Source organism: Musa acuminata, chromosome BXJ2-1 (assembly GCF_036884655.1).
Source record: "Musa acuminata AAA Group cultivar baxijiao chromosome BXJ2-1, Cavendish_Baxijiao_AAA, whole genome shotgun sequence".
Taxonomy (NCBI): Eukaryota; Viridiplantae; Streptophyta; class Magnoliopsida; order Zingiberales; family Musaceae; genus Musa; species Musa acuminata.
In genome coordinates, this window is record NC_088338.1 from 4,342,418 (window position 1) to 4,368,233 (window position 25,816).

The window sequence follows — 25,816 nt, forward strand, 5'->3', positions numbered from 1 at the left end:
TCCAATAAAAGTAATCCAAAGCTTAACCTTCAGAACTTTCCATAACAAGATTCAATAATCATTAAGAGAGTAGTAAAACAAACAGTGGAACACAAAATAGCATAATGCAAAGAAATTTAGACTTAACGAGGCAAGTGAAGAGAAAGCAGATCAGATGCAGCAGCAAGTTTCTGGCTGTTGTCACAACTAGATTAATAGATGGCAAGATGTAGTAATCTGAGGCTAACCTTCAAAATTTCCATTACCAAGATTCAATAATCATTAAGACAACATAAAAGCAAAAGGGGAAGCTAGCGAACAGAAAGCAGATCAAGCAAGATTCTGGTTATTGTGACACGTAGATAGAAGGATGAGAAGATCTAGTAATCTAAGCAGCCAGCTTCTCCCATTTGAGAGGCTTAACCACCTCCCAGGTAAAGTCTGGGTCATCCCTGCCGAAGTGACCATATGCTGCTGTCTTGAGGAACCTGCCGTTGCCACCCCGCTTCAGGTCAAGGTTATTGGTAATCATCCCAGGCCTGAAATCAAAGTTCTCCTTCACAATCTTCAGGATCTCCTTATCGGGAATCTTGCCAGTGCCATAGGTGTCAACAAAGACAGACAGTGGCTCAGGAACACCGATGGCATAGGAGATTTGGACGATACAGCGGCGGGCAAGTCCATTTGCCACAATGCTCTTAGCTGCCTGCCTAGCTATGTAGGCACCGCTGCGGTCAACCTTGGTTGGGTCCTTGCCAGAGAAGGCACCACCACCATGGGCTCCCCAGCCACCATAGGTGTCGATGATGATCTTGCGTCCGGTAAGCCCAGCATCACCATGAGGTCCACCGATGACAAATCGACCAGATGGATTGAGATGGAAGATGGTCTTCTCATCGAGGTACTGCTCAGGTACGACTGGTTTGATGACATGCTCCTTCAGGTCAGCGGCAATCTCATCATTGGTGACAGTCTCATCGTGCTGGGTGGAAATGAGGATGGTGTGCACACGAATGGGAACCATGGCACCATGGTCATTGTGGTACTCAACTGTAACCTGGGTCTTACCATCAGGTCTCAACCAGGGGCAAGTTCCATTTTTTCGGACCTCAGTGAGGCGTGCACCAAGCTTTGTAGCGAGGACATGGCTGAGAGGCATCAGCTCGGGTGTCTCATCTGTTGCATAGCCAAACATGTGCCCCTGGTCACCTGCACCAATCTCTTCAGGGTGCTTGGTGAAGTGGCCATGAACACCCTGGGCAATGTCAGGAGACTGCTGCTCAATATTTACGAGCACCTTGCAGTGGTCAGCATCAAGGCCTACATCATCAGATGTGAACCCAATGGAACGGCAGGTGTCACGGACAATTTTCTCATAGTCAATGTTGCCCTTGGTGGTGATCTCACCAAATACCATGACCATGTTGGTCTTGGTGCATGTCTCACAGGCAACCTTGCTGTCAGGGTCCTGCTCAAGGCAGGCATCAAGAACTGCATCAGAGATCTGGTCACACAGCTTGTCCGGGTGCCCCTCATTGACAGATTCAGAGGTGAAAAGGAAGGTGTCCTCCATTTAACCTGAAGTTGGATCAACATAGAATTAGAATGTATCAAATTAGTGTGAGAGATGAATACCAAAGCCAACTACATAAATTCACATACAACAAAGAGGCATTACTTAAACACAGTTGAGATGGTGAAATAATTATTGTACAATATATAAAGACCATCAGAATCCACATACTCTCAACTGAAGAAAAAAATGATGTAACCTTCAAAAGTAGCAATATTGGGAAAATGTTTTGCCACTGATAGAAGCAGAAACCTCAAATCAAAGTCTAAAATCATGAGAAACTATTCTCAGGTGGGAGGATAGATGAGGTGTTTGCCAGAGTTGCACAGTACAACAAAAAGAGGGGGGAAAGGTGCATTATGCTTTATAAAATCATGAGAAAGAGAGAGGGGAGGAAGTATGATCCAGGAAGCAAGTAAAAGAGTTGCATGCTAGAGACAACACAGAATCTAACAACATGAGTCATCTAATAATGAAAACATTAAATGCACATCTTAAAGATTTAATTGGGTAATCAATAATCTCAAAAGTTTAAGCCATAAAAAAAAGATCCAATATATGCTTTAACATCCCATCTCATGAACAAGTATCGACAATAAAACTATATGGCACAACCTCGAATGAAATATGATATCCTACGAATATTTATTGATTAAGTATCGGGAAAGAGGGACATATGCTAGTTTCAAACTCATGACTTTCTCCAATATCATTATAAAGATTTAACTGAGTGACCAGTAATCCCAGCTTAAGCTGTTAGGAAAGAAAATACATGGTTTAAAATCACAAAACACAATAAATTCTTCACTAACATTAAATATTTCACTAGTATGTCACAAGGATCTAGTAGAAGATGATTCCAAAAACAAAAACCTATAAAGATCTGAAGGAATGATGCTGACCCGATGCCAATCAGATAGAACAGATCAGGAAAATAGACATACTAAAACTTTTTGATCCAACTATATATTTTTGCCAATACACCAACAATTTAGACAGAAAGGTTTAAGCGGATTGAACATGAACAATAGGATATGATACAAGAAAATCTAATAATTTCTTCCTAAGAGTTTTTATGGGAGTTAATAACCTGGACTGAATCGGTCAGAACAAAAAGAAACTATCTATCGGCAACCTTTTTTTACAATTGACAACTTCTTTGCTATTAGCAACCCCTTGAAAAATAATAAAATATAATTTTACCATTTCCAGCTCCTCAACTGCTAATCTTAACTTCTTTTCCTACAACCCTCCCCTCCCCTCCTCCACCTCCTCCCCCATTTGCCTCCCCGTACTCCTCCCCCCTCCACCTCCTCCCCCTACTCCTGCTCCTTCTTCCCCTGCCCTCCTCCACCTCCCCCTCCCCCTCCCCCTCCCCCGCCGCCTCCCCTACCTCCACCTCCACCCTCTCCCTTCCTCCTCCCCCACCCCATTGTTCGGTGCCACTCGATGTTGTCCAATGCCACTCCACCATCAGATATCATTTGCCGCTTGTCGTTCAAATAGAAGGGAAAAAGAGGAGGAGGAAGGGGGGGGAGCACATTTACATTCATTTACAGATGGGTATCTTTGAAATATTAAAAAAAATTAAAATGAGATTGTAAATAGCAAATAATGGGTTGGTAACAAAAATCTTGAAAAAAAAAAAAGAGATTACTATTTGCAACCCCCTTATTACTATTTACAATCCTATTTTAAATTTTTTTAATATTTCAAAACTGTCCCCTTGCAAATAAACATAAATACCCTCTTCTTCTTCCTCCTCTTCTCCTCTTCTTCTCCCCCTCCTCTTCTTCTTCTTCTTCCTCTTCTTCTTCTTCAGAGGAAGGGGTTAGACGATGGTGAATTGGGTCGAAGGGCATCGAGCGGTGTTGAGAGAGATGACGAGGATGAAATAAGAGGGAAGAAAAGAAAAAAGGGGTAAAATCAATAATATCATAGTCATAAATACTAAAATAATATTTTATTATATTTTTAAGGGATTATCAATAGCAAAGGGGTTGTCAATAGTAAAATGGGGATTGTAAATAGTAAGCTAAAAAAAATTGGAGAATCAAACCTTTAAAAGGTTCAATTCACTAAACCATTTGAATCTTCAAAAATAAGGTACTCTTTATTCTTTATTTGGTATCAACTATATATAACTTTTAAGAACATTAAAATCTTAAAAAATAATTGATAATTCGTTACTCTCTCATTCCAACATGTCAGCTACGTCCCTATCAGCCTATCTCACTATATTATATTATAGTATTATAAATATTATAAATATGATGTTTATAATATTATCCACATATTTTAGATTCTTAACATCATATATAATTGCATTTATTTTCGAAAAATGTTTATTAAGTTTACGGTCTAACAAATCGATATACCAAGTTCAACCAGACCCAGATCAGATCAATATTAATATGATGTTCATAATATAATCCACATGTTTTAGATTCTTAACATCATATATAATTGCATTTATTTTCTAAAAATGTTTATTATGTTTACGGTCTAACAAATCGATATACCAGTTCAACCACACCCAGATCAGGTCAATATCCAGTCTCATTCTGATAACCACAAGCAAAACAGAGATAGCATACACCGACTACCATGCACATCCAAACGAAAAGATCTAAGGCTGACAGCTTCAAGATGGAGAGAAACCACCACTCTTCATTTGATATCAAACCAGTTGTAAGCACAGAAAAGAACAACCAGTTCTTTCTACTCCCAAACCACGCATATAGAAGCCAAGACGGCATCAATCAATGTCAGACCTTAGTCTGCAAGCAAAAAACCAGTAGTTCCGGAAAGGAAAAGAAACGTCTCGTTCAAAACCACGAGAACCAACAAATCAACTGAAAAGCAATCGATGATCCACAGGAACTCGGACAGATCCTCCCAGATCTGGCCGCAGAACCACTACAATCGAGACCGTCGGATCTAAGCCTCGAAATCCCACCGAGACCTCGAGAGATCAACACCAATAAGCACAGAAACAGAAGAAAACATGGAGCCAGAGGGAGATTGCTCACCAGAGTGGTGGGATCCGACGCTGGTTTGAGCTCGCTGACGCCCGGGGTTTGAACGCAGTGGACTCGCCTGCTTCGCCCCCGACACGTATTTAAAGATGCGATGGGGTCCGTGATCGGATCTCAACCGTCCGATTGGATTCCTTTGGGTCACGGGGCGACCCACTTGACATGGAACACACAACAGCCAGTCCACCTATCGTTTACCACCACGTTTGACGATGAGGATCGCAAGGCGAAGGTGTTGTTGGAGGTGTTGTTGGAAAAGATAAAAAGCGTTGTATTTGTTTAGAAACAAACTTTATTTATCATTTTTCTCTCTTTTTTTAAAGGAACAAAATGATTTGTTTGTTCCACCATTTTCTTTATAAATTTGAAGAATTATTATTCGGATTCTCCAAGTGAAGTGATCGAGTTGGGTACATCACTAGACTAATTATTTAGGTATAAAATTAGTACAAACATATAATACAATAAATAAGAGTTCTAAGTCAGCATCCTAAGATTCAATCCAATCCAAGGTGTCTCTAAAGGAAAAGATATATAATAACTTCTGAATTAGTTCCACCAAAATTTTACTCGTGTATTTAAAGATAAAGTGTCCTTTCAAAATTGTTCATCCTAATTTTGGAGCAACCTTCTATAAATTTTCTATAAAAAAAGATAATATATTGGTGAGTGAATTGGTTACACCATCAGAATAATTATATAGATATAGTATGAGTAAGAGTATATAATTCGGTAAATAAGAGTTTTGAACAAGGATCCCACTATCAACAATCAACAGTTGGGCAATCCTATATGATTTTTCCGTATAAAGTATCTTGTATTATTTTATACAGAACATAATAATACCAACAAAAAAATCATGTATCCAAGATTGAGTTGGGAGGATTTAACTTGATAGCTCTCAGCGGGTAGTCTTAGGTTAATCTGATCTCACATGACGAATTCTTTTTCATGAGATTTATGCATGAATAAAAGAGATGTTTTTCTTACGACAAGGGGAAGGTTCAGCAAAGCAGTAATAGTATCATTGCATTAACAACCCTTTATACCTCTAAATTTTGAAGTACAATCTTTCACTCAATGCACCACCAAATCATCATGAGATCGGGAACAAAAGGGAGACGGAAGAAAGATTAAAGGAAGACTATGTTCATGCAGCAGACATGATGCAATCAATAGCTTGTTTGCAGATCCCTGTCATTGTAGCCTCTGGCCCATAAACCTGCACGCAAACTTAAAAGATCAGTGTATAATTTAATTTAGATCTATACTACCATTATTTCTATAACTCTTGAGAGAGTATCACAGTACCATTTGTCTGCAACCATTCAAATTTGCAAAGTCTCTTATTATTAAGAGATCCCATAAATTGAGATCATGTTTCATCTCCTGACTTAAACTTTTAGATGCGAATGGCAAAGATAAAAAAAATTTAGAACTAACGAGAAGTATGTATGGCTAGCGCAAGAAAATAGCTATATATATGGCTGAGGGTATTTGTATGCTTTTATCAAGGTGTTTCACCAGATCTAAACCAACGCAGTTGTATGGTTTGTTTCTGGTGTGCCATGGTGCCAGCTGGATTTATAATCAGGTGGCATCAATCAGAAATGTTTTATGATTGTTGTTAATCATGAATAAATTTGTTTGATGAAAAAACTATATATGTATGATCCAAATGACTCGTGAGAAAAGCTTAAAACTTGTTTTTGGCCATCAGAATGTTTGCACAGATTAATAGTTGCAGTGTGTTACCTCAAGAGGAATCCCAATTTCATCACCTAGAGACCTCATTTTTGCAAGACCAGTCTGATAATTTGGACCACCTCGTCTAACATAAATGTGCACCCTTGCAGCCTTTAGCTTGGCCTCCTGCGGATAAATAGTGTAGCTTGTAAATCATGTGAGAATTGTTTAAAGAAGCTGCAATTCATTAAGTCAACCAACCTTCTCTCTCAGAGCCCGGATGATACTATTAAAAGTTGTGGCAACATCAGTAAAGTTGGCTATACCCCCTCCAATGAGAAGCGCTCTCTTGCGGCCATCAGGGTCGGCGGTTGCACACTAGAAAGTACAAAAAGAAACCTCATTGCCTGTATTTATGCTACCTCTTCTAAAGCAGTAGTCTGAAAAAGAAAGCTAATAAGTTCATACATCAAGAACAACTCTAGCATACTGCAAGACCTCCTCCTCGTTTGGAGCACCACTGTACTCTGCATAGTTTCCAAGCTCCAATGCATAACCCAGGTCTCCAACCTAGTGTACATTATATCAGACTTGTCAGCAGATTTTGTATGCCAGTGTTTTGTGAATGCCATCCCTTTCGGAATTGCATATCTTTTGCACTTTGATAAGATGTAGATGTTCTGATCTGGTATGGATGTTGCGATAGTGTAAGCAAAACAAATATTACTTACTGTATCAGCATATATGACACTAGCACCACCACCTGCCACCATGGTCCAAATGCGTCCTTTGGGATTTAAAATGGTGAACTTTAATGAGGCACTAGTCTGAAATGAAACATGTTCGCATGATAAATGAATGCTTTAGGTATAGGACATGGGTACATGAGTAATTAAACCAAAGAAAAGGAGGAAATAAAACCAATCAACCACATGGAAGAAAAGATATTTGAAAAAAAATTGTTATTTGTGAAATTTTGGGAAGAATTGCATTTTGGAAAATATTTGTGGTGTTCACCAGCATATTCTTTTACAAAATAAAAAAGTAAAAAGTATTCCACACTATAACCACACAAGAAACAATACATTTTTCAAACAGAAGAAACTAGTACCAGCAAAAATCATGGATCAATTGAAACCCTCTGAGCTATGTTCCTTTCCATTGGGCTGGTACACAAACATGTCCAATAAACTTCTTAGAATAGAAACCTGATCCTAACTTTGACTTAGAAAAAACAGTGACAGTTGAATGTTTAAAAGCAACACCCTGCTTGATATATAACTTTTTGCAGATTAAAAAAATAAATCATCAAAGGAATTTGATCTGCAAGTAACAAACGGATCGCGATAATAACAATATAGAAGTTCATTGGTTCGAACAAAGTTGCAGACAATAATCTACATGGATATGCCGCAATGCTATTTTCACATGTTAAAATCTTTCCTAAAGGTAAGAAACCATGGAAAAGCTTGGATGCAGAGATAGAGAAACTGATGCCATATCCTCCCTCTCTCAACAATTTTTTTGATTACGTCAGAAGGATACAGGACATAAAAATTTATAAGGAACATCGCAGTCCTGTTAATATTAACATTTCATTGTCCTCTTGATCGCAAGAATGATAGACAAAGAATATAAGAGGAATAATGCAACTTTCTTTGTGACCATGGTCATCAACAGTATTCAGTGAATTTGAATGGATAATATTGAACATGTCTTGTCATAGCATGAATGTAGGAAGTTAGAAAGTTGGACCCTAAAAATAAAAGGTACGAGGCCATGAGCAAATCTAAGGTACACTAGTGCACAAATTCACTTGAATAGTATAAAAACTGAATTAAGTGGGGAGTTATCTGCTAATTATGGATTAAACTGGAACTTGCATTTTGGTGTATCCTATTTTGTAGTTTGTCATTCAACCAAGTTCAGATATTCACTTTATGTCACTTATAATGCCAATCCAAACAAACAAGCATGTTAAATTTGCTGTCATTAACTTTTATCAACATATATCTAACTATTTTCTAATTCATAACACATCCCTCAAGCTCATATAAATATCCAGCATTTTCCATGTTCGTAGGCTATAATGTTTGTACTCAGAGCAGAAGGTGTAGAAGGATTCTGTAATTAAAAAAAAAAAAAATGCTGCTTGTTTTTTTAGTGTTTACCTACACTATGTGAAACATGACATGGTAAAAATGCAAACTTTGCTACCTTTTCATCAAGTTCATGGATATAGCTTTCTGCGGAGCTCAAGACTCTGCCAAAAGGGAGTGGGAATTCTATGTTACCCCACCTGCAAAACATAACAAAATGAAGAACATAAAGTGATAAAGAGATAGATGTCAGAGATAGTCTTGGCATCAGCAAACTTGAAGCCTAAGACCCAATACATACTTGTTGAAATTCTTAAAAGCAGCAGTGTCATCCAGTTCTCCTCGCATATCCAATGGATATGGTTCTCCATTTACGAAGGTAAATGGGTTCATTTCGATAAAACTGAAGTCCAAGTCTGCGATAGGCACACTCAATTAATCCCATGCCACCAAATATATTAAGATAAAAGCAAATATGAGTGTTCCAATTAAGAAAAACATTATATATCTGTTTCGGGTAAGAAAGATATGTTTTTTGAAGAGAATTCTCTCCATGTCTGTTCAATGACAATTCTATAGACAGAGGTGATTGGAAAATAGGGCTAATTACATATCAATCATTGTAATTAGACCTCCTTACCATTATGATCCCTAAACTTAAAAAATTTATATTGGAATCCTTATAGCTACGAAGGTGAAACATCTAGGTTCAATTACCCTAACGTCGTCGGTTTTACCAACGGAAACACGAAAATAATGGGCAAAAAAATAATTTCAATGTTTCAGTTGGTGATGACGGACAGTGACGACACTAGGGGCCGCGGGTGGCTACTGTGGATAAGGAGAGCGATGACGAGGGATGAGAGTCACTCTGCATCTGCGTCGACACCGATGTAGTTGTCGAGCAACGAAAGGGTCGCTCTACATCTGCATCGACGCCAATGCAGATGCCGAGCAGCCCTTTCGCCGCTCGACAACTTTGTCGACGCAGACACAGTGAGCGACCCTTTCACCGCTCTGCATCTGCATCGGCATCGATGTTGATGTAGTTGCCCAACGGTGAAAGGGCCGGTCGACATCTGCATCGGCAGCCCTTTCGCCGCTCAACAACTGTGTCAACACCGACGTAGATGTAGAGCGGTGAGAGGGCTGCTCGACAACTGCATCCGCATCAACGTAGATGTAGAGCGACCCTCATCTCTCACTGTTGCTCTCTTCATCCATAGCAGTCATTCACAACCCCCCAGTGGCGTCATTGTTTGCCACCACCGACGTCGTCCGTCACAACCAACTGAAACATTAAAATTATTTTTTCACCTATTGTTTTTATGTTTCCATTGATAAAACCGACAGCGTTAGGGTAAATAGACCTAGATGTTTCACTTTTATAACTATAGAGATTCTAATGTAATTTTTTTAAGTACAGAGACTAAAATATTAAGGTGGTTTAACTACAGAGAGTAATCTATAATTAGGCCTAAAAAATACCATAGTTAGTTCCCTTCAATTCATTGACAATTTTATAGACACAGCTAGTAGTTTGTATGTGCTAATTAATCAGCAAATCAGAAAGAAGTGGCATATGTTCCTCATATAATTATGAGAATATAAAAATATCATCATAAGATTTGTCCTACAAGTATGTCTTCAAACATACCTTGGAACACAGCAAACACACCTCTTATGAAGTCTCCTATTTTTCCTCTAACCTGAGCCATAATAGCAATGAGTTAGCAAGCTGCCAAACTAAAGAAGGCTGAACCATATCAACACTGCTTAGACAGTACAAACTTATAGACAATCAAGAGGTATGTCAATAATATATGTATTTAAGGATCAGGTAGCTGAATCCCATATGTAATGTCCATAAATGAAAGCTAGAAATGATGCCGAGTGCAGAAAGGCAATCGTACCTCGAGAGGAAGAGTTGCGATCAGTGGAGCACATGCCTCAGATGTCATCGGCTTTTCAGTAGGAAGAAATATGGTCTTAACCTTGTCCCAGTTGTCCTCAATTTCAATGCCTCCGCACTCTGAAAAGCTGATGGAGCAGCCAAGCCTCTCGGAGACGATAGAGAGGTAGTACTCTTGGTCATGAGGGACAAATGGCTCGACTATAAATGTAGTGATCGGTGCCTTACATCCTCCCATCTCAACCTACACGCCACCGGAATTGCTTACATTTTAGCGCAGTACAATTTGGAAATCAACAAAAGGATCCAACTTCGACGATAAAACCTCCACTCCAAAGCGTTTCTTGACAAACTCTGCAACCTCGGCCAGATCCAAGTTGAGAGACACCAAGCCACTCTTGCCGCGCTTCCCGAACAGCATGTCGGGCTTCACGACTAGTTTCATGGACGAGAGCCATGGTTCCTGGTTCACCAACTCCGTGAAGTCCGTCGATTGCGTCACCTTATTCAACCAAACAACAGACTCAAAGCATTCATCACCACAATAAGTTGACTTCCACATGATGATGATACTGGTGAACTCAAACGAACAACTCCCAAGAATTAGCGATCTAGAATTCAACGAACCGGCGAAAGAAAACCACTAGTAGATGATAAATAAGGTCGCGTTAAACTGTTATTTCCGACTTCGACGCGCGCAATAAAATAAAAAAAAGGATAAGCTCGTGCTTCAGTTTCGAGAAAGAAAGGGATCCGAGGATTCGCGAGCCCAAGAAACATGTCGGATCCCAAGGAAAGAAACGAACGAACAAACGAAGGGGAGAGAACAAGGTCCAAAAATGGAAAACCTCGAGAACGAGATCGACATCGGAAGCCGTGAGTAGTAGGGAAGGAGGAGCTCACCTGGGCGGAGCAGAGCTGGAGATCGATGGCGGCGAGCCGCTTGAGGTGCTGCTTGAGGAGGCGCTTCGAATCGTACTCCCGGATCTTCTTCCTCGCCATCGCTTCAAAACGACTGCTTCGGTCGGTCGACGGACGAAGATGGATTCGGAGCTCGGAGTCGGAGAGCAGATCGATCGCCGTGGCTGCGAAGCTGCGGACAGTTGCAATTTATGGCCGGTCGAAGACCAATAGAACGAGGACGACCGCGCAAGATTCCACCAGCGGCGGGATCGCTGTCGTTGGTTCGCAGAATTCACGAATCTAAAAGCACCGCATATGTGATATCCCCGCGGCTGTAGTGACACCCCACGTGTTGCTACCGTGTAAGCACCGGTGGGAGGTGCGTCCCGAGCTCGTTTGCGTCTGCCTTTTAAAGAGCGTTTTATTTTATTTTATGCGAGCAGTTACTCGCAAGCATGATGTTCGTGTACAGCAGTGGTAAGTGGCGCAAAATTCTGTACCGCTGCAGTCACCTTGTAGCCCGACGAACTCGTTCTCCATCATGCTTGCGAGTGAAGAGGTCGACAGTGAATTCGACGAGAACTTGAAATGGATAAAACAAATGAAGAATCAACAAATTTGAGAACTACTAAATCACAACAAAAAAAAATACTGTTTTTCTAAATGAACTAAAACGGCAAGAGATGGGCGTCCAAAAGCATCACATGGTAGAAAACTTGTACATCAAAATCATGTCATCGTACACTTCTAATTCCAAAAAAAGTTACCATAAGGATAGCTTTTACTTAAGAAAGGGCTTTTACATTAAAAGCATCTCATCTTGCAATTCTAGTGACAAAAATACCACAAGGATCGCTCAACTTAAAACTCTGAATAATCTGAATCCCAGTGTAAAGTGCATTTTTCTTTAGTAGCAACAGCAATAGAATGCAGGTAACCGTACGGTATCAATCAACCACCGAAAGCTCCCTCCCTAGCTTCCTCAAGGTAAAAATCTAAATCCATGGTTTGAGCAGTTTTCCAGTCAACATCACCTGATTCCCCAACCTTAAAAGCCTCCTCCCTAAGTTTGCTCCGGCGGCTCATTTCCATACAAAGATCCGTTGCCTTGGCCTGGTGACATTGGTGACATATCACCTGACAGAGGTAAACCAGGTTCAAATCCTACTACAGGCGCAGGCCCTTGATGCCCAGCCACGGGTTCAGGTTCGACAATACATGGACCTCCAGTTGCAGCTGCAGTTGGAGGTTCAGAACCAGATGTTGCAAAGGGGGCAGTAGCAGCTGCAGGAACTGGGGAGGGTCTGCAGTCCCATCCACTACGCCTCTTAACCCTATCATAACTTCTGCTCTGACTCTGGCTCCTGCTCCTGCTCCGACTTCTTGGTGACCAACTCTTACTCCGGCTCCGGCTGCGGCTCCTGCTACTGCTCCTACTCCTACTTGCACTTCTGCTTCTATCGTAACCCCATGTGCGAACCATCTCCGGGCTACGGCTATAACTTCTTTCCCTACCCCTCTCTCCAAACCCCCTACGACCGTCAGACCGGTTTCGCCCATCCGAGTTAACATATCGGTCGTTAGGACCACGGTCGTGCCGGCCACGACCTCCAGGCCCACCAGGTCCACCAAACCCACGGCCTCTAGGTCCACGCCCACCATAGAAATCTTGCCTACCACCACGCCCACTGAAGCCACCAGGAGGACCATCCCTCATGCCACGACCACCTACAGCACTCCACCTGCCACCGCCGCCGCCACCGCCTGAATCCCAACGGTTTATTCCATCACGAGGCCTAGAGAGAAGGGGCCCACCACGACCAGCCATTTCACGGATCTCAGGTGGGACACGCTGGTTTGCACCTTCGAGGACTTTTACAAGATCAGTTGCATACTTCCAGTCCTGATCGGTGAAGAATGTGTATGAAACTCCTGTAGCCCCAGCCCTCCCAGTTCTTCCAATCCTGTGGACATAATCCTCAATCCCTGTAGGAAAATCATAATTGATAACCACCCTGTAACACAATGATGGCAAGATATGAGAGAGGATGTTGGCAACAGATGTCATCCAAAAATATAATGTTACAAATCCCTCATGATTTAGATCATACACGCCAATTCATATATAAGAGATGGATCGAAAGCACAACAAGCAATTCAAGAGAGATCTTAGATGTAACCATGTTATAAGTTATCAAATTAAGAAATTTTGAACTCAACTCCAATAGAAAATTCAGTGTGTAATGGAAAATATTCATGGAATGTGTCAAGCTTCTTGACAATAAATAGAGCTGAACTAATTTCTTTTAAACAGGCCAGTTAGGTACCTCAATCGTTTGGTCCAGTTGTCCTTTCATATTTCCATTTTCCACACTTCAATAGTAGGATACACCAACAAGAATATCTTGATCACACAAGGAAGCCATTCAAACACTACTGTTCACTAAGTTTCATCATATAGAAGCAGAGTATAACAATGCAATACATTCATTATAGAGAAACAGCGATTAAATTTATTCACTATTATCCTAATGATAGCCAGAACCTAATTGTAGCAGTGAAGGAAACAAGAACAATTCCCACATCTGAACTTCTACTTCTACCATTTGCCTACATATGTAAAAGATATTGATCCATCAAAGGGAACTGGGTTTGACAATTACTTGTCACCGAACCAGACACAAGCAATTGATAAAAGCAACAAAAGCCTGTAACTTAAAATAATTAAAAAATCTCACAAATAATTAAAACTTCTCTCTAAACGTTTCCAGCAACTCAAACTAATGCATCTAAGGATCTTCACCTTGAAAATTTAAAACTAAAAAAATGGAAACTGTTATCGACTAGACAAGAGCCTTACCTGATGTCCTTGATGTCAAGTCCCCTGGCAGCAACATCAGTAGCAACTAAAACTGGTGCCCTGCCAGTGCGAAACTGGTATAGAACATGATCTCTCTCACCCTGAGACTTGTCACCGTGAATGGAAGCAGCACCAAAAGTTCGTCCAATGCTGCGGGCCAGCTGGTCACACTGCCTTTTTGTGGAGCAGAAAATGATGACCTTGGATCCGCGTTCTTGAGTTCTAAGAATCTGCTCTAGGCGTCTTTGTTTATCCATCTGGGTGACCACCTCCACATGCTGAATGTTCAAAACTAAAAGTGAACCTCAATACTAATAAAACAAGAGACGAGGAAAAGGTAACATGAACAAACATGACAAGTAAAAGAAATTCTCATCAGCGCAGATAGGCTAAAAGCAAGATATCCACAAACAATTAAGAAAAATTATATTTGTAAGAAAATCAACAAGTAATCCGGTATGACAATTATATTCAAAGCAGAACACATTTGAGCACATCTGATACAGTGGAAAAACGTAAGTGAAATATATAAAAGTGGAAAAGTAATCCTGTCTCTTGACAATTACTCATAAGTATATTTCTACAATTCTCTACTGGAATAAGACAATTTAAATAAGCAGCAGATGAAACAAATAAAACATGTAGTTCATACAATTACCTGTGTGATGGACTTGTTCGCAACAAGCTCGTCAACACTGCCAATGTTAACCTGAACAGGATTCCTCAGTAGATCACTGGCTATTTTTCTCACTTCCTTTGGCCAAGTTGCTGTATACATGAGAGTTTGCCTTTGCGGAGGGATCTCATTCACAATCTTCCGAATCTGGGGCTCAAAACCCATATCAAGCATGCGATCTGCTTCATCAAGGACCAGCAAAGAAACTTGACAAAAGCTAATCTTCTTCATCTCAAGAAAATCATTGAGGCGACCAGGTGTTGCGATTACAATATCTGCTCCTCGTTCAATTTCTTTAAGTTGCGGCCCTTTTGGAGCTCCTCCATACAGACACTAAAAAAATTTAATGTCAGCAAAAATCAATAACCAAAGGCATCATATATTAAAAATGAAAAGATGCAAGAACTTATTCATTATTTAGTAACATCAAAGAATTTAACAATAGAATAACTGTCATACTGTAACAATAGCTCATGGTTCCTGACCCTCCTACTCTATTTCAGAGAGAAAACTCATACTCAGAAGCTAGATCTATCAAACAAGTTGATTTATGAGAACTTTAGGCCAGGTAACTATACAAGTATAAGGTAACATGAAATAGTTGCATGAACAAAAGGCTACTGCTAGAACATGCAATATGGTTCATGTAGTCTAGCAAACTTCTAAGCAATCATCACAATACTTTCTGCTCATCTTGCAGTTAAGCCTTGCATTTAATAATGGACCTTACCAACAATCAACCACAAAATGTTAACATCATCGAGATACCCTTAGAGGCCATTTGACCCAAAAATGGAGATAATAATGCAACAAATCAGGACTTACAGTGCAAGATATCCTCGAAGAACGGCCAAATTTAAAAGCCTCATCTTGTATTTGTGAAGCAAGCTCACGAGTTGGAGCCAAAACCAACACGGTTGGACCAAATTGAGGATTATTTCGACATCGTCGCAGATGAATAAATGCAGGAATAAGATATCCTAGGGTCTTCCCTGAACCAGTTTTGGCAATGGCAACTATGTCCCTTTTCAGTAGAGCAACTGGCCATGTTTGTGCTTGTATAGGTGTTGGAGATGAAAATCCAGCCAGATGCATCTGAAAAGCAATCAAGACAAAAAATATGTCAACCAAGCACTAGAATGTAATAATAACAATAAGAAAATAACTCAATCATATTATGCAAATCAATGATACATACATGCCATCTACTTACCAGCATTTACTGGTTTAACATCATTATACTCATGTTCGGCATGCCGACCAAAACAAAGTAACACTAACGTATTAAACTTTTTTATATTTTTCATTGAAAGATATGGATCTATTTCTAACAACTACACAAGTCGTATGTTTTTGTCAATATGAAAAAATACTACTCATACAGTAAACCCAAACCCCCCCACCCCCCTCCCCCCTCACAAAAAAAAGGTCATTCCATAGAACATGATGTTCCTTATTTCTATTAAATGAGTATTGTTAATGCATTCCTTTCTATAGTGCACCATATACATTTTTCCAAAACCCAGTTCATAAAAGATATGAATGTAATTCTTGCAGTCTTTCCTTGCTCTTATATGGCTTTGATTGTAGGATCTCCCATGAGATCTACTGGATTGTAATATTGAGGGAAGCAGAGTTCCCTTCTTGGTTTTCTAATCAAAAGATCTAAACTTCTTGTTGGTAATCATTTTTGACCGAGTAAGATCATAGTCAGGTGTCCATAATCAACCTCCTATGATCACTAACGAGGCCCAATTGTTGAGTCTAACTCCAAGACACTAGTATCCAAAGTTTTTAGTCCAACTTTTAACTTCTTGTTGGTTTTAGTGGGCAAAAATGGAAGGCTTCAAAGATGCAAATCACACATTTCCACACTATGAACACTCTGCACCAAGGTTTAAAATCTCAATCTGATACTGATACAGTTCTGGCATGGCCCCAACATACCAAAACTCAGCAAGTCAGGAGTGCTTGAACGAAGAGAAAGAGTAAGAGAAAAGAGGAGGGAAAGGTAAAAGGCAGATGAGGAGGAAGAGAACTGGAGAAGGGGGAGGAGGGAAGGAGAAGGAAAAGGTGAGGAGTAAGTGGAGATGGAAGGAGGAGGAGGCAATGAAAGAGGTGAAAGGAGGAACAGGAGAGGTGAAGAACACGGAGAAAGAGAGAGGCAGAGGAGAAGAAGGTAAGGAGGCAGAGGAAGAAGTGATGGCAGTGGCAACGACAGAGAAGGACAACGACGGCTCTGTGGAGTGATGAATGATGATGATGATGCAGTGGGGCAACATCAACAATGTGGCGGGGAGTAGGGTAGAGAGAAATATGTGAAATAGACTGAGAAAAAAAGGGGGGCGAGAAAAGAAGCATCGAAGGAGAGCAAAAATAAAAGCAGAAAACAAAAGAAAAAGTGTTAACAAAAGCTGTCAAAAAATTAATAAGGGTACCAAGTGGTATGCCCGATATGGGAATCATACCATGTGGCAAGCCTAGTTTTAAACCAAACAGAGCAAAATCACCGTGTCCACATGCCTGAACCAGGTCAAACCGACAAATACCAAACGACACAGCCCGGTCAAACTGGTTTTTCAATAATTACTATGCACAACTACAACCAATGAAGAAGGGTCAGTCTTGTTTCTATCATATATTAACATGTCCATTAGATAAGAAGTTTGTCCATTAATGGGGGGTGTAAAAGAATTTTATACACACTGCAAGCATTTGTCCCATTTATTTAGTTTTCAAGACCAGTATTATGATCACAATCATACAATCTGATTATATCAGCAAGTCCCTATATGATTGGCCGATTTCTCTGTCTAAACACCGACTCTGGCTGGCTTCTGATGGCCAATGGACAGTATCTGATGAGAAGAAAGGAGGACAAGAATAAGAATGGAGGAAACATAATAACATTGTTGGTGAACTCAAGATTTGGGCCATAGGGTAACACAACCTTGCAGTCCAAACCACCTTAGACAAGCTAGACCCAAAGAAATAACCAAAATCAAACCCAAGTAAGGTTACTTAACTTTTGTATTCGGACTTAGATAAATAAATAAGAATTGAGTATCTGTCAAGAATTCTAAATACTAAATAGCACATTTTTTTACTCTCTTTAAATGAATCTCTGGCTCACCCATGATCATTGTCCTCAGTTTATAAAAAAAAAAGTACAGATTTCACCCATACTGCAAGTTGTGTCACAAAATGAAGGCATCCTTTCTTTTTCAAATCTGGGTTTACAGTGTCATCACTCTGAATCTCACAGTATAATGACTGACAATACACATTAAAAACATACCAGATAGTATGTTCCTTTTTCCACAGTTGCTTGTTTGCTAATTCAAGATATAAATGATGAAAAAAGACCACTTCAAAATTGGCCCTTCATCATCACCAATGTAACTTTTAGCTCTAACAAGATGTTAAACATATGAAACATGTACTAAAAGCAGTAGCAAGCATAGATTACAAACTCATAATTGACATAATCTATTACCAACATTACATTGACTCCTATGTTAAAGCTTACCACAAACAAGCTCCTAATGGACATGTCAATCTTATAATTGGCATACATATAATATATGTATAATCCTTAAAAGCTAAAGTTTCCCTATGTGTTAGGATCTTATGAGCCTATGATCTGAGATTCTGAACCTTCATCCTAACTAAGAATGCGATTTTGGCAATATTACATAAGAAAAGGAGATGGTGGAGGAGGATACAAGGTGGAGGAGAAGGGAGATATTGACTCACCACCAGAGCCAAAAATCACCAACAGAAGCCTTTGATGCCTCCACCTTCTGCTTCTACCACTGATGAGGACGAAGCATTGGTGACCCTCCCAAAACCTAAATCTCATGCACCCTAATCTAGAAAAAGGTGCCAAAGATTCATTCCAATAACTCACGCGTTTTGACAAGGTTCTCTAAAAATACAAGGGCCCCATGTGTCATACATGTTTTTAAAAAAAACCAACAAAAGAATGAGCAAGTTCTGGGGACGAAACTGTGCAATATGAAACAATAACCACAGAAAAATTATAAATATAAAAAAAACTATTTTTATTTTTTTAAATTTGTTCCAAACTCTTAACAGTGTAATTTGAACATTTTAATAAGTTCTAAAATGTCATAACAAAACAATATTTCCTATGTCTCTTTTTTTATTTTCATTTTCTATAATTATTTGAATTTTTCTATTTGCAATGTGATTTTTAATTTTTGGTTTCCAATTATTTTCTAGACAATTATGATCGTATCAATTAATCAGTTGATCCACCTGATCCCAACCATATCATTACTAACTGATCCTGCTACAAGTGAAAAAAAATAAAGTGATTGAAAGGTAAAATGACACAATGCAACGAGCCAAAAACAAAAAACGCTCTTCATCCAAAAAGCAAAAAACCAGACACAAGGTTTCCTTTCTCATGATATCATCCATACAGAGTAGTATATACTAGTATGAGAGCAGAACATTTAAAAACTGACAGCCCAGTCTTAGGTAAAATTATCAAATTTCAAGGTCCAATACGAAATTTATAAAAAAAGTATAAACAGATCATGACCATTATGTGTCACATAGGTTCAAGGCCTAAAACCAGTTTGCCAGCTCAAGTGATCTAGCCCAGATTGCATAATCTAATCACTTGAAGCGACCATGAAAGGAAAGAAAAGTCACAAACAAGAGGAGTACACTCTTCTGTTCTTTCTATCTGTTTTCATTTTGGTCATTTTGAATTGTCGTGGTGCTTGAATACTCTTTCCTGTCTTCTTCTTCAACCAGTAAACAAAATTTCAACCATCCAATCCAATTAGTGACCAAAAAGGTCCATGAAAGGAAAGAAAAGTCACAAACAAGAGTAGTACACTCTCCTCTTCTTTGTCTGTTTTCGTTTTGGTCATTTTGAATTGTTGTGGTGCTTTAATTCTCTTTCCTGTTTCCTTTTTTTTAATTCTTCTTCTTCTTCTTCTTTTTCTTCTTCTTCTTCTTCTTCTTCTTCTTCTTCTTCTTCTTCTTCTTCTTCTTCTCAACCAGTAAACAAAATTTCAACCATCCAATCCAATTAGCAACCAAAAAGGTCCAATATTTGAAAAGGGAAGTTCTTGGCTTTGCAATTACAGCAAAACCAAGAAGGAAAATAGAACTGCATGTTTTTTGGCAAAAAAAAGAGAACATAGGACTGGCACCCCAACAAGTGAGCAGTAACAATGTAGTCAAGTATTCAGTAAGAAGCAGGGTTAACAATGATTACATATGGATTAAATAGTAAAGCATATATATCTGTATCCACTTCTAACCAAGAAAAATGAATTTGGATATAGATATCAAATGGACACTATATTTTTTTAACCAAATTTGTTTAACAAAGTTGGAGATGCAAACAGGGTATATGACGGATGAATTCAAATGAAATTTTAGGCAGATGCAGATGTGAATACTATATGAATCTTGTTTAACAAGAAACAAATAATCAATAACTTTTTTTTCTTAGGTTAATACGAATATATTCAACACTTTCAGGTACACTTAGATATTCAGATCATGGTTTATATACTGGTCCAATATGAACCAATGAATCAGGATGGTACCACCTCACCAACTATACCACCCAGTATCATTGAATAAAATAATAAAATTCTATATCATATCAAGCTATACACTGTGACACTGATACTTGGCCCAAACAACAAATAATGATTGTACATGTTGGTCCAACCAGTATATCATTAAAACTTAACTCATTTCTGTATCCATATCCAGAGGACATCAGACAGCCAGATTCACATATCTATATATACATATGACAACACACAATCATATCCAGCACAAATCTGATACAGAAATAGATTTGGATAGATGAAACTGACAAGCTTTCACGCCTCATAGGAAGACATGTCCACCTATACTGCTCTAAGAAGCAAATTAAACAGCAGTCATAACAGTAAGAATCAGCAGGTAACCCCTTCTTTAAAGTGATAAGAATCAACTAGTAGGAACAAAGTGAGCTTCCCATTTATTCTCAAGGAAAAGGTTAAAGAACAGGAAACAACAAATATTTGGAGCAATTTAAATAGATAGAGCCATTGAAACAAAAAGTTATATTACCTCCCGAAGAATCTCTGGAGGAAAGCCAGTGGCTTCAAATGTCATAAATGGTGGAGGAACATCGTTGCCCTAAGAAAATAGCAAACACCGTTTACTGATGCCATGCAATAATAAGGTATCAAGCTAAGAGGGAAAAATCATTCAGTACAGATAATAAATGATAGTAAGCTGGCACTAAGTTAAATCCCAACTAGTCTACCTGATCCAAATTTCCAAAACCTGAAATAATCGTATAAAAGAGAAGTCGCTGCTCTTTCATTACTTTTGCCTTGCATAAAGAATATTCCACAAGCTTATATCAATGCAAATGATATTTAAATGCATGAGGTTGACAACTGTTATATTTACCCAATTTGAATATTCCTCTGTACCATAGAACAGTCTTTAAAACATGTATATTGTATGTTTATAGGCCATGTCATATCCATAGGTTCTTGCAACAACTCAAAAGCATCAGCTCAATACAATTCAAAAGCATCAACTACCTTACATTCAATTGTTATAAAATGTAGTATGACATCATTTCTTACCATTGCAGTAACTTCATGGTGCTGCCGATATGCATCAGCTGCAGAAACATCTGAAAAATCTGATGAGCCAAACCCTACTTGTGATGGTCCCAAGATACCTGAATTAGGAAAGGCAGAACGACCATACATATTTGGCAGTGCATGTTGTGGGCCCATACTCATTCCGCCTGAAAGACTAGGTAGGTCAAACTGGGGTCGGATACCTCCATCCTGGTACAGGATAACACTTATGAGTCACCAGGATCAACAATCTGATTAGCTTAGCAAACTTATCTTTCATAATAAGGAAAAAAATAAATACATCTAACAGTATCACAGCATGAGATTGTTATGTCACATATATCAGATCCCTACCAGCTCTCACATCAAGCACAAGATCCTATTTATGTAAATTTGTAGCCAGATTATTGTCACCCTTCAGACCTGTTCCTGTACAATGTTTTTGAAGCTAAATTCTATGATCATATTTTGCATATTGTGCATCAAATTTATAACACTCAGCCAGAAAACTTCGTCCTCCACATCCTTCCACGCGATTTCATCCAAATATAATTTTTTACTACTTTGCATGCTTTCGATGACAGTTAAAGAGCCATCAGCTACTCCAGTCAAGTCCCATGAAAGCTTTTACAACATATCAAATATGCTCTGGCAACAGCCCAATTTAGTAAGTTATATGACCCTAACCCAATGATCAGCTGATCCCAAACAATCCAAGCCAATCTCGGGGAATCCTAATTCAAATTTAGCCCAACCTAAGCTCATTTTATTGGTCCCCGATAAGGGATTCTCCAGCCAAGGATAGCAATATGCCAAATCCCTCATCATAATCAGGCACTGAACAAGAATCTTTTTCTTTGAGGTAGCCAAGTTGTGAAAGTGTACAATTAATTCAGTATTAAAAAAGTTTGTGCAAACTATATATTAGATAATAGAGTAGAAATCATTGAACAATTCTGATACAACAGTGAGCTAGAAAACCCACTTTGGACTTTGGAAAACAAAGGACCTGGGACAAGTAAATAAAATAGTTTCTTAACTATTTGATTCTTCCTATCCCTTTGTAGCAATTAATCTCAGTGGAGGATAGTTTAAATAATTTCAGTAGAACTTCGTCAGGAAACAACAAATGAGGGAAGTGAACATTTCAAGCAAGTATTCATCTGGAGTTTAACAAATCAGGACCAATCATGTAAATTAGATCTTGAATACTGGAAATATCAGGAAGGTGAGAAAATCTACCCATAACGGAAACCAACTAATTTATAGATAACCTCTTTCTCAAATGGATGGTTAAACATGCTGTCAGTCAATCACTGAATGTTCAGTGACATGATACCATATGTAGTCCACCATTAAGGGTTAAAAATTATAAAATGTCACGATGATATAGATGTAATGAAATTAATAGAAACAAATGTAATGACTCAGAAGCCTTACACATAATTCATGGCAGAATCAACTCATAGATGACAAAATAAATTAATTGACATTGATATTATTATAATGCAAAAGCAGAAACAGAATCCAGGAGTTCCACCAAATTAGTAATGTGTATACAAGCACATTCAAATGATACAGTTGGATGCATGTGAAGCATGGTCTGGAAAAAAATAACCTAAAGAGTGCAAGAAGGGACATTTGGTATTCTTCAAAATATATTCCAGAAGGATATAAAACAAACTCACAGAATTACCACAAGAACATATAGCCAATTTTAAAGTATTTAAAAACTAATGGGGAAAAGCAAATAAAAGGCTTCACAAAAATAACCGATATTCTCAAGAATAACAAGAAACTAATAAAAGACACATGAGAATTGTCCTATTTTCATCTTTGTTTCAGAAAGAGAGGCCAGACAATTCCTTGATTAAATGAAATAATGCTGAATCCTTTTGCACAATCATTTTTCTTTTGTGCATTTAGCAACTAAATGATGTATCCTAATGTGTATTACTCTAGTTATCAGAAAAAAAATATATTGTATTACTCTGTTCAGATATGAAATAAAAGAAAATGTATGAAAAAAAAAAAGTAAAGCATACAGGCTGTCTTTGTGGAAGGGGAATAGCAGCGAGCTTTGGTTGATGAGGATACATCATCGGTCTTTCCATTCTGCTAGAAGGATAAAATTCATGTTCATCCTCATCATACGCAACTTTTCCTCCAATGGGAGGATGAACCACTGGATGCCCCATTGGACTGGGGACAGCAGAGCCTGCTTGCTGTTGTTTACCGTAGCTTGTATCTATTCCCACCTGACTTGATGAAACATTTTGCACAGATCCACCAAGTTGATTAGGTGACTGAGGTGGTCGGCCACCCACTGATGGAATGCTGACCTGAGGAACTAAACCTGGCAGGTGATGACTAGAAGATGCAATGCCAGATGAAGAAAGGGAACCCTGTTTCCCCTCTTGATGCAGTGCATCCTCCACCCAGGGGAATCTGGGTTGCTGTCCTTGTGGCTGTTGCACTAGTTGGCTTCCAGCCTGAAGGCCCTGTGACTGGCGACCTTGCTGTTGTCCAACTTGTAGACCATGGTGGGTTTGCTGAGACAAAATTGGAAGCCCCTGTGATAGTGGGATCTGCAGCCCATGTGTTTGCTGACCTTGCTGATTCAAGGTCAGAGACTCCTTCGGATGTTGCTGATTCGGGATTTGCAAACTTTGTGGTTGTTGCCCCGGCTGATATGTCATTTGTGGTCCTTGAGGTTCTTGTCCCTGCTGATGAGAAAATTGAAATCCCTGTTGTTGTTGAACCTGGGAAGGCGGCAGTAATGGCCCTTGAAGATAAGAAACATGCTGGTATGGAGCATGCTGAGACTGAATTTGCATGTACTGTCGAGATGTCTGCTGCTGTGTCATCTGCTGATTTGTAGAATGGTGTGGCTGCTGAATTGGTATTTGCTGGGCATTTGGTAGCAGTGCTTGGGGACCAGGCTGCTGACCTGGAAGTTGTTGACTCGATTGTTGCTGCTGCTGTTGAAATAAGTGTTGGCTGGGCTGTTGCTGCTGCTGTGCTGGAAGGGCAGCTTGCTGAACAATCTGCTGGGTGCCTTGCTGCAAGGCAGTGCCATTGGGAGGGAGGTTACCAGCCATGGGAATTGGGGCCAACTTTGGCACAGAAGCCGAGGGGGGAGGACCAGGTGGCAGCGGAGGTACCGACGAAGCAGGTCTCTCATACTGTGTGATATTAGTTTCTGGATTCCAGTAGTACAGAAGGCCAGTATTACCATCGACTAAACCTTTCCACGGCTTTGGGAGTGTTGGGTCGTCAGGGGCATAATGTGGACCCAGTGAACCTGCAGCCGCCTCAGCTGTTGCCATGCCGAAAGCTTGACTAAATTCCAGCTTCGGAACTGTCAAACCCCAAATTGTTTTCTGACAATGAAACACATCTCTTCAATGCTTGTATTCAACTCCTAAACACAAAAAAAATCAATAAGCAACTTTTCATTGTGAAACTAAATAAATTAGACCAGCCCAAAAGCCAGAGTACCATGATTTTATATCTTCCCTGTAACGAGAAAAAAAAAATCATCTTGAAGTGGCTGCTCAAAAACAAACAAAAATAAGATGACTTGTTCTTCTGAGATCAACCGAAGACCAACATTCTCATATTTTGTACATGCATGAAAATAGATCCTAATTTCCAGCCATGTATGATGGAAGGGAAGAATTTTGTCCGACCGGACCACTTATGAAATCCTATCATCTCCCCTTTCAAGACTATATCAACTCCAAACTGCGGGAAAAAAATCAAGAAACGGAAATCAAACAAAGCAAAACGTTCAGAAACTGAACTCAACATTCCAGATAGCAGCATGGACGCACGCACATGATGAAACGAAAGCAAATATTACCAGAACACCGGATTTCCTAAACCATATCGGGTCATTCTAAAAGCATAGACAAACAAATGGGACTCTTAACGCGCTTTGCCTCCCATCACCGAAGTTTCGGTGATTCTTAAACCCAAGTAAAGATCTACGCACTCAAAAGCCCTAACTTTCTCGCATGAAACCAAGCGGGAACCATCAAAACCCTAAAACCACAAAACAAAGAGACAAATAACGACATGGAAAAGCTCGAATGCGAAGACGGAGATGGTCACCTCGACAGACGCGCGTCGTGGACTCAGCCCCCGACCTCCCCTTCGTCCTCTGGGTTTCCTCTCCGAGAAGAGACGCGACGGAGTAAGAAATGAGAGGACACGGTACCGGAACAAAAGAAAACCCTAACGCGAGTCGACTTCTTTTGCCTCTTGCCCTCTCTCTTTTTCGTGTTATAGAAAATGGACCCACGTCCACGTTACGAGTTCGGACGCGCCGCCTCCAGGAGACGAAGGTCGTGACTCCTGATGCTAATCGCTAGTCGGATCGATGCATCAATTGGTCAAGTGACGTGTCTAATTAATAATATTTTAATGTATGTTTAATTTAAAAAG

General features: G+C 39.4%; 3 protein-coding genes across 4 annotated transcripts; all 3 read right to left on the reverse strand.

Annotated features, from left to right (window-relative positions):
• Positions 1 to 217: 217 nt before the first annotated feature.
• On the reverse strand, positions 218 to 4,643 carry LOC103984462 (S-adenosylmethionine synthase 2). The gene is made up of 2 exons (XM_009401962.3): positions 4,585 to 4,643; positions 218 to 1,557 (listed from the first exon to the last, which is right to left on the reverse strand). The coding sequence occupies exon 2, from the start codon at positions 1,550 to 1,552 to the stop codon at positions 368 to 370; it is 1,185 nt and encodes a 394-aa protein (XP_009400237.2). The 5' UTR covers positions 1,553 to 1,557; positions 4,585 to 4,643; the 3' UTR covers positions 218 to 367.
• A 950-nt stretch (positions 4,644 to 5,593) lies between these two features.
• LOC135598523 (ATP-citrate synthase alpha chain protein 2-like) lies at positions 5,594 to 11,477 on the reverse strand. The gene is made up of 11 exons (XM_065092449.1): positions 11,191 to 11,477; positions 10,613 to 10,789; positions 10,289 to 10,531; positions 10,033 to 10,084; positions 8,677 to 8,791; positions 8,494 to 8,575; positions 7,008 to 7,103; positions 6,745 to 6,846; positions 6,538 to 6,654; positions 6,346 to 6,462; positions 5,594 to 5,812 (listed from the first exon to the last, which is right to left on the reverse strand). The coding sequence occupies exons 1-11, from the start codon at positions 11,287 to 11,289 to the stop codon at positions 5,741 to 5,743; spliced, it is 1,272 nt and encodes a 423-aa protein (XP_064948521.1). The 5' UTR covers positions 11,290 to 11,477; the 3' UTR covers positions 5,594 to 5,740.
• Positions 11,478 to 11,874: 397 nt separating this feature from the next.
• On the reverse strand, positions 11,875 to 25,621 carry LOC103984442 (DEAD-box ATP-dependent RNA helicase 46). 2 transcript variants are annotated; one of them, XM_009401929.3, is made up of 8 exons: positions 25,484 to 25,621; positions 23,413 to 24,791; positions 21,368 to 21,577; positions 20,838 to 20,906; positions 15,552 to 15,821; positions 14,709 to 15,059; positions 14,051 to 14,328; positions 11,875 to 13,205 (listed from the first exon to the last, which is right to left on the reverse strand). In XM_009401929.3, the coding sequence occupies exons 2-8, from the start codon at positions 24,694 to 24,696 to the stop codon at positions 12,254 to 12,256; spliced, it is 3,414 nt and encodes a 1,137-aa protein (XP_009400204.1). In that variant the 5' UTR covers positions 24,697 to 24,791; positions 25,484 to 25,621; the 3' UTR covers positions 11,875 to 12,253. The 2 variants fall into 2 exon arrangements, with proteins under 2 accessions (XP_009400204.1, XP_009400211.1); XM_009401936.3 differs by having other exon boundaries at positions 23,413 to 24,750; positions 25,484 to 25,616.
• Between the last annotated feature and the right edge of the window lie 195 nt (positions 25,622 to 25,816).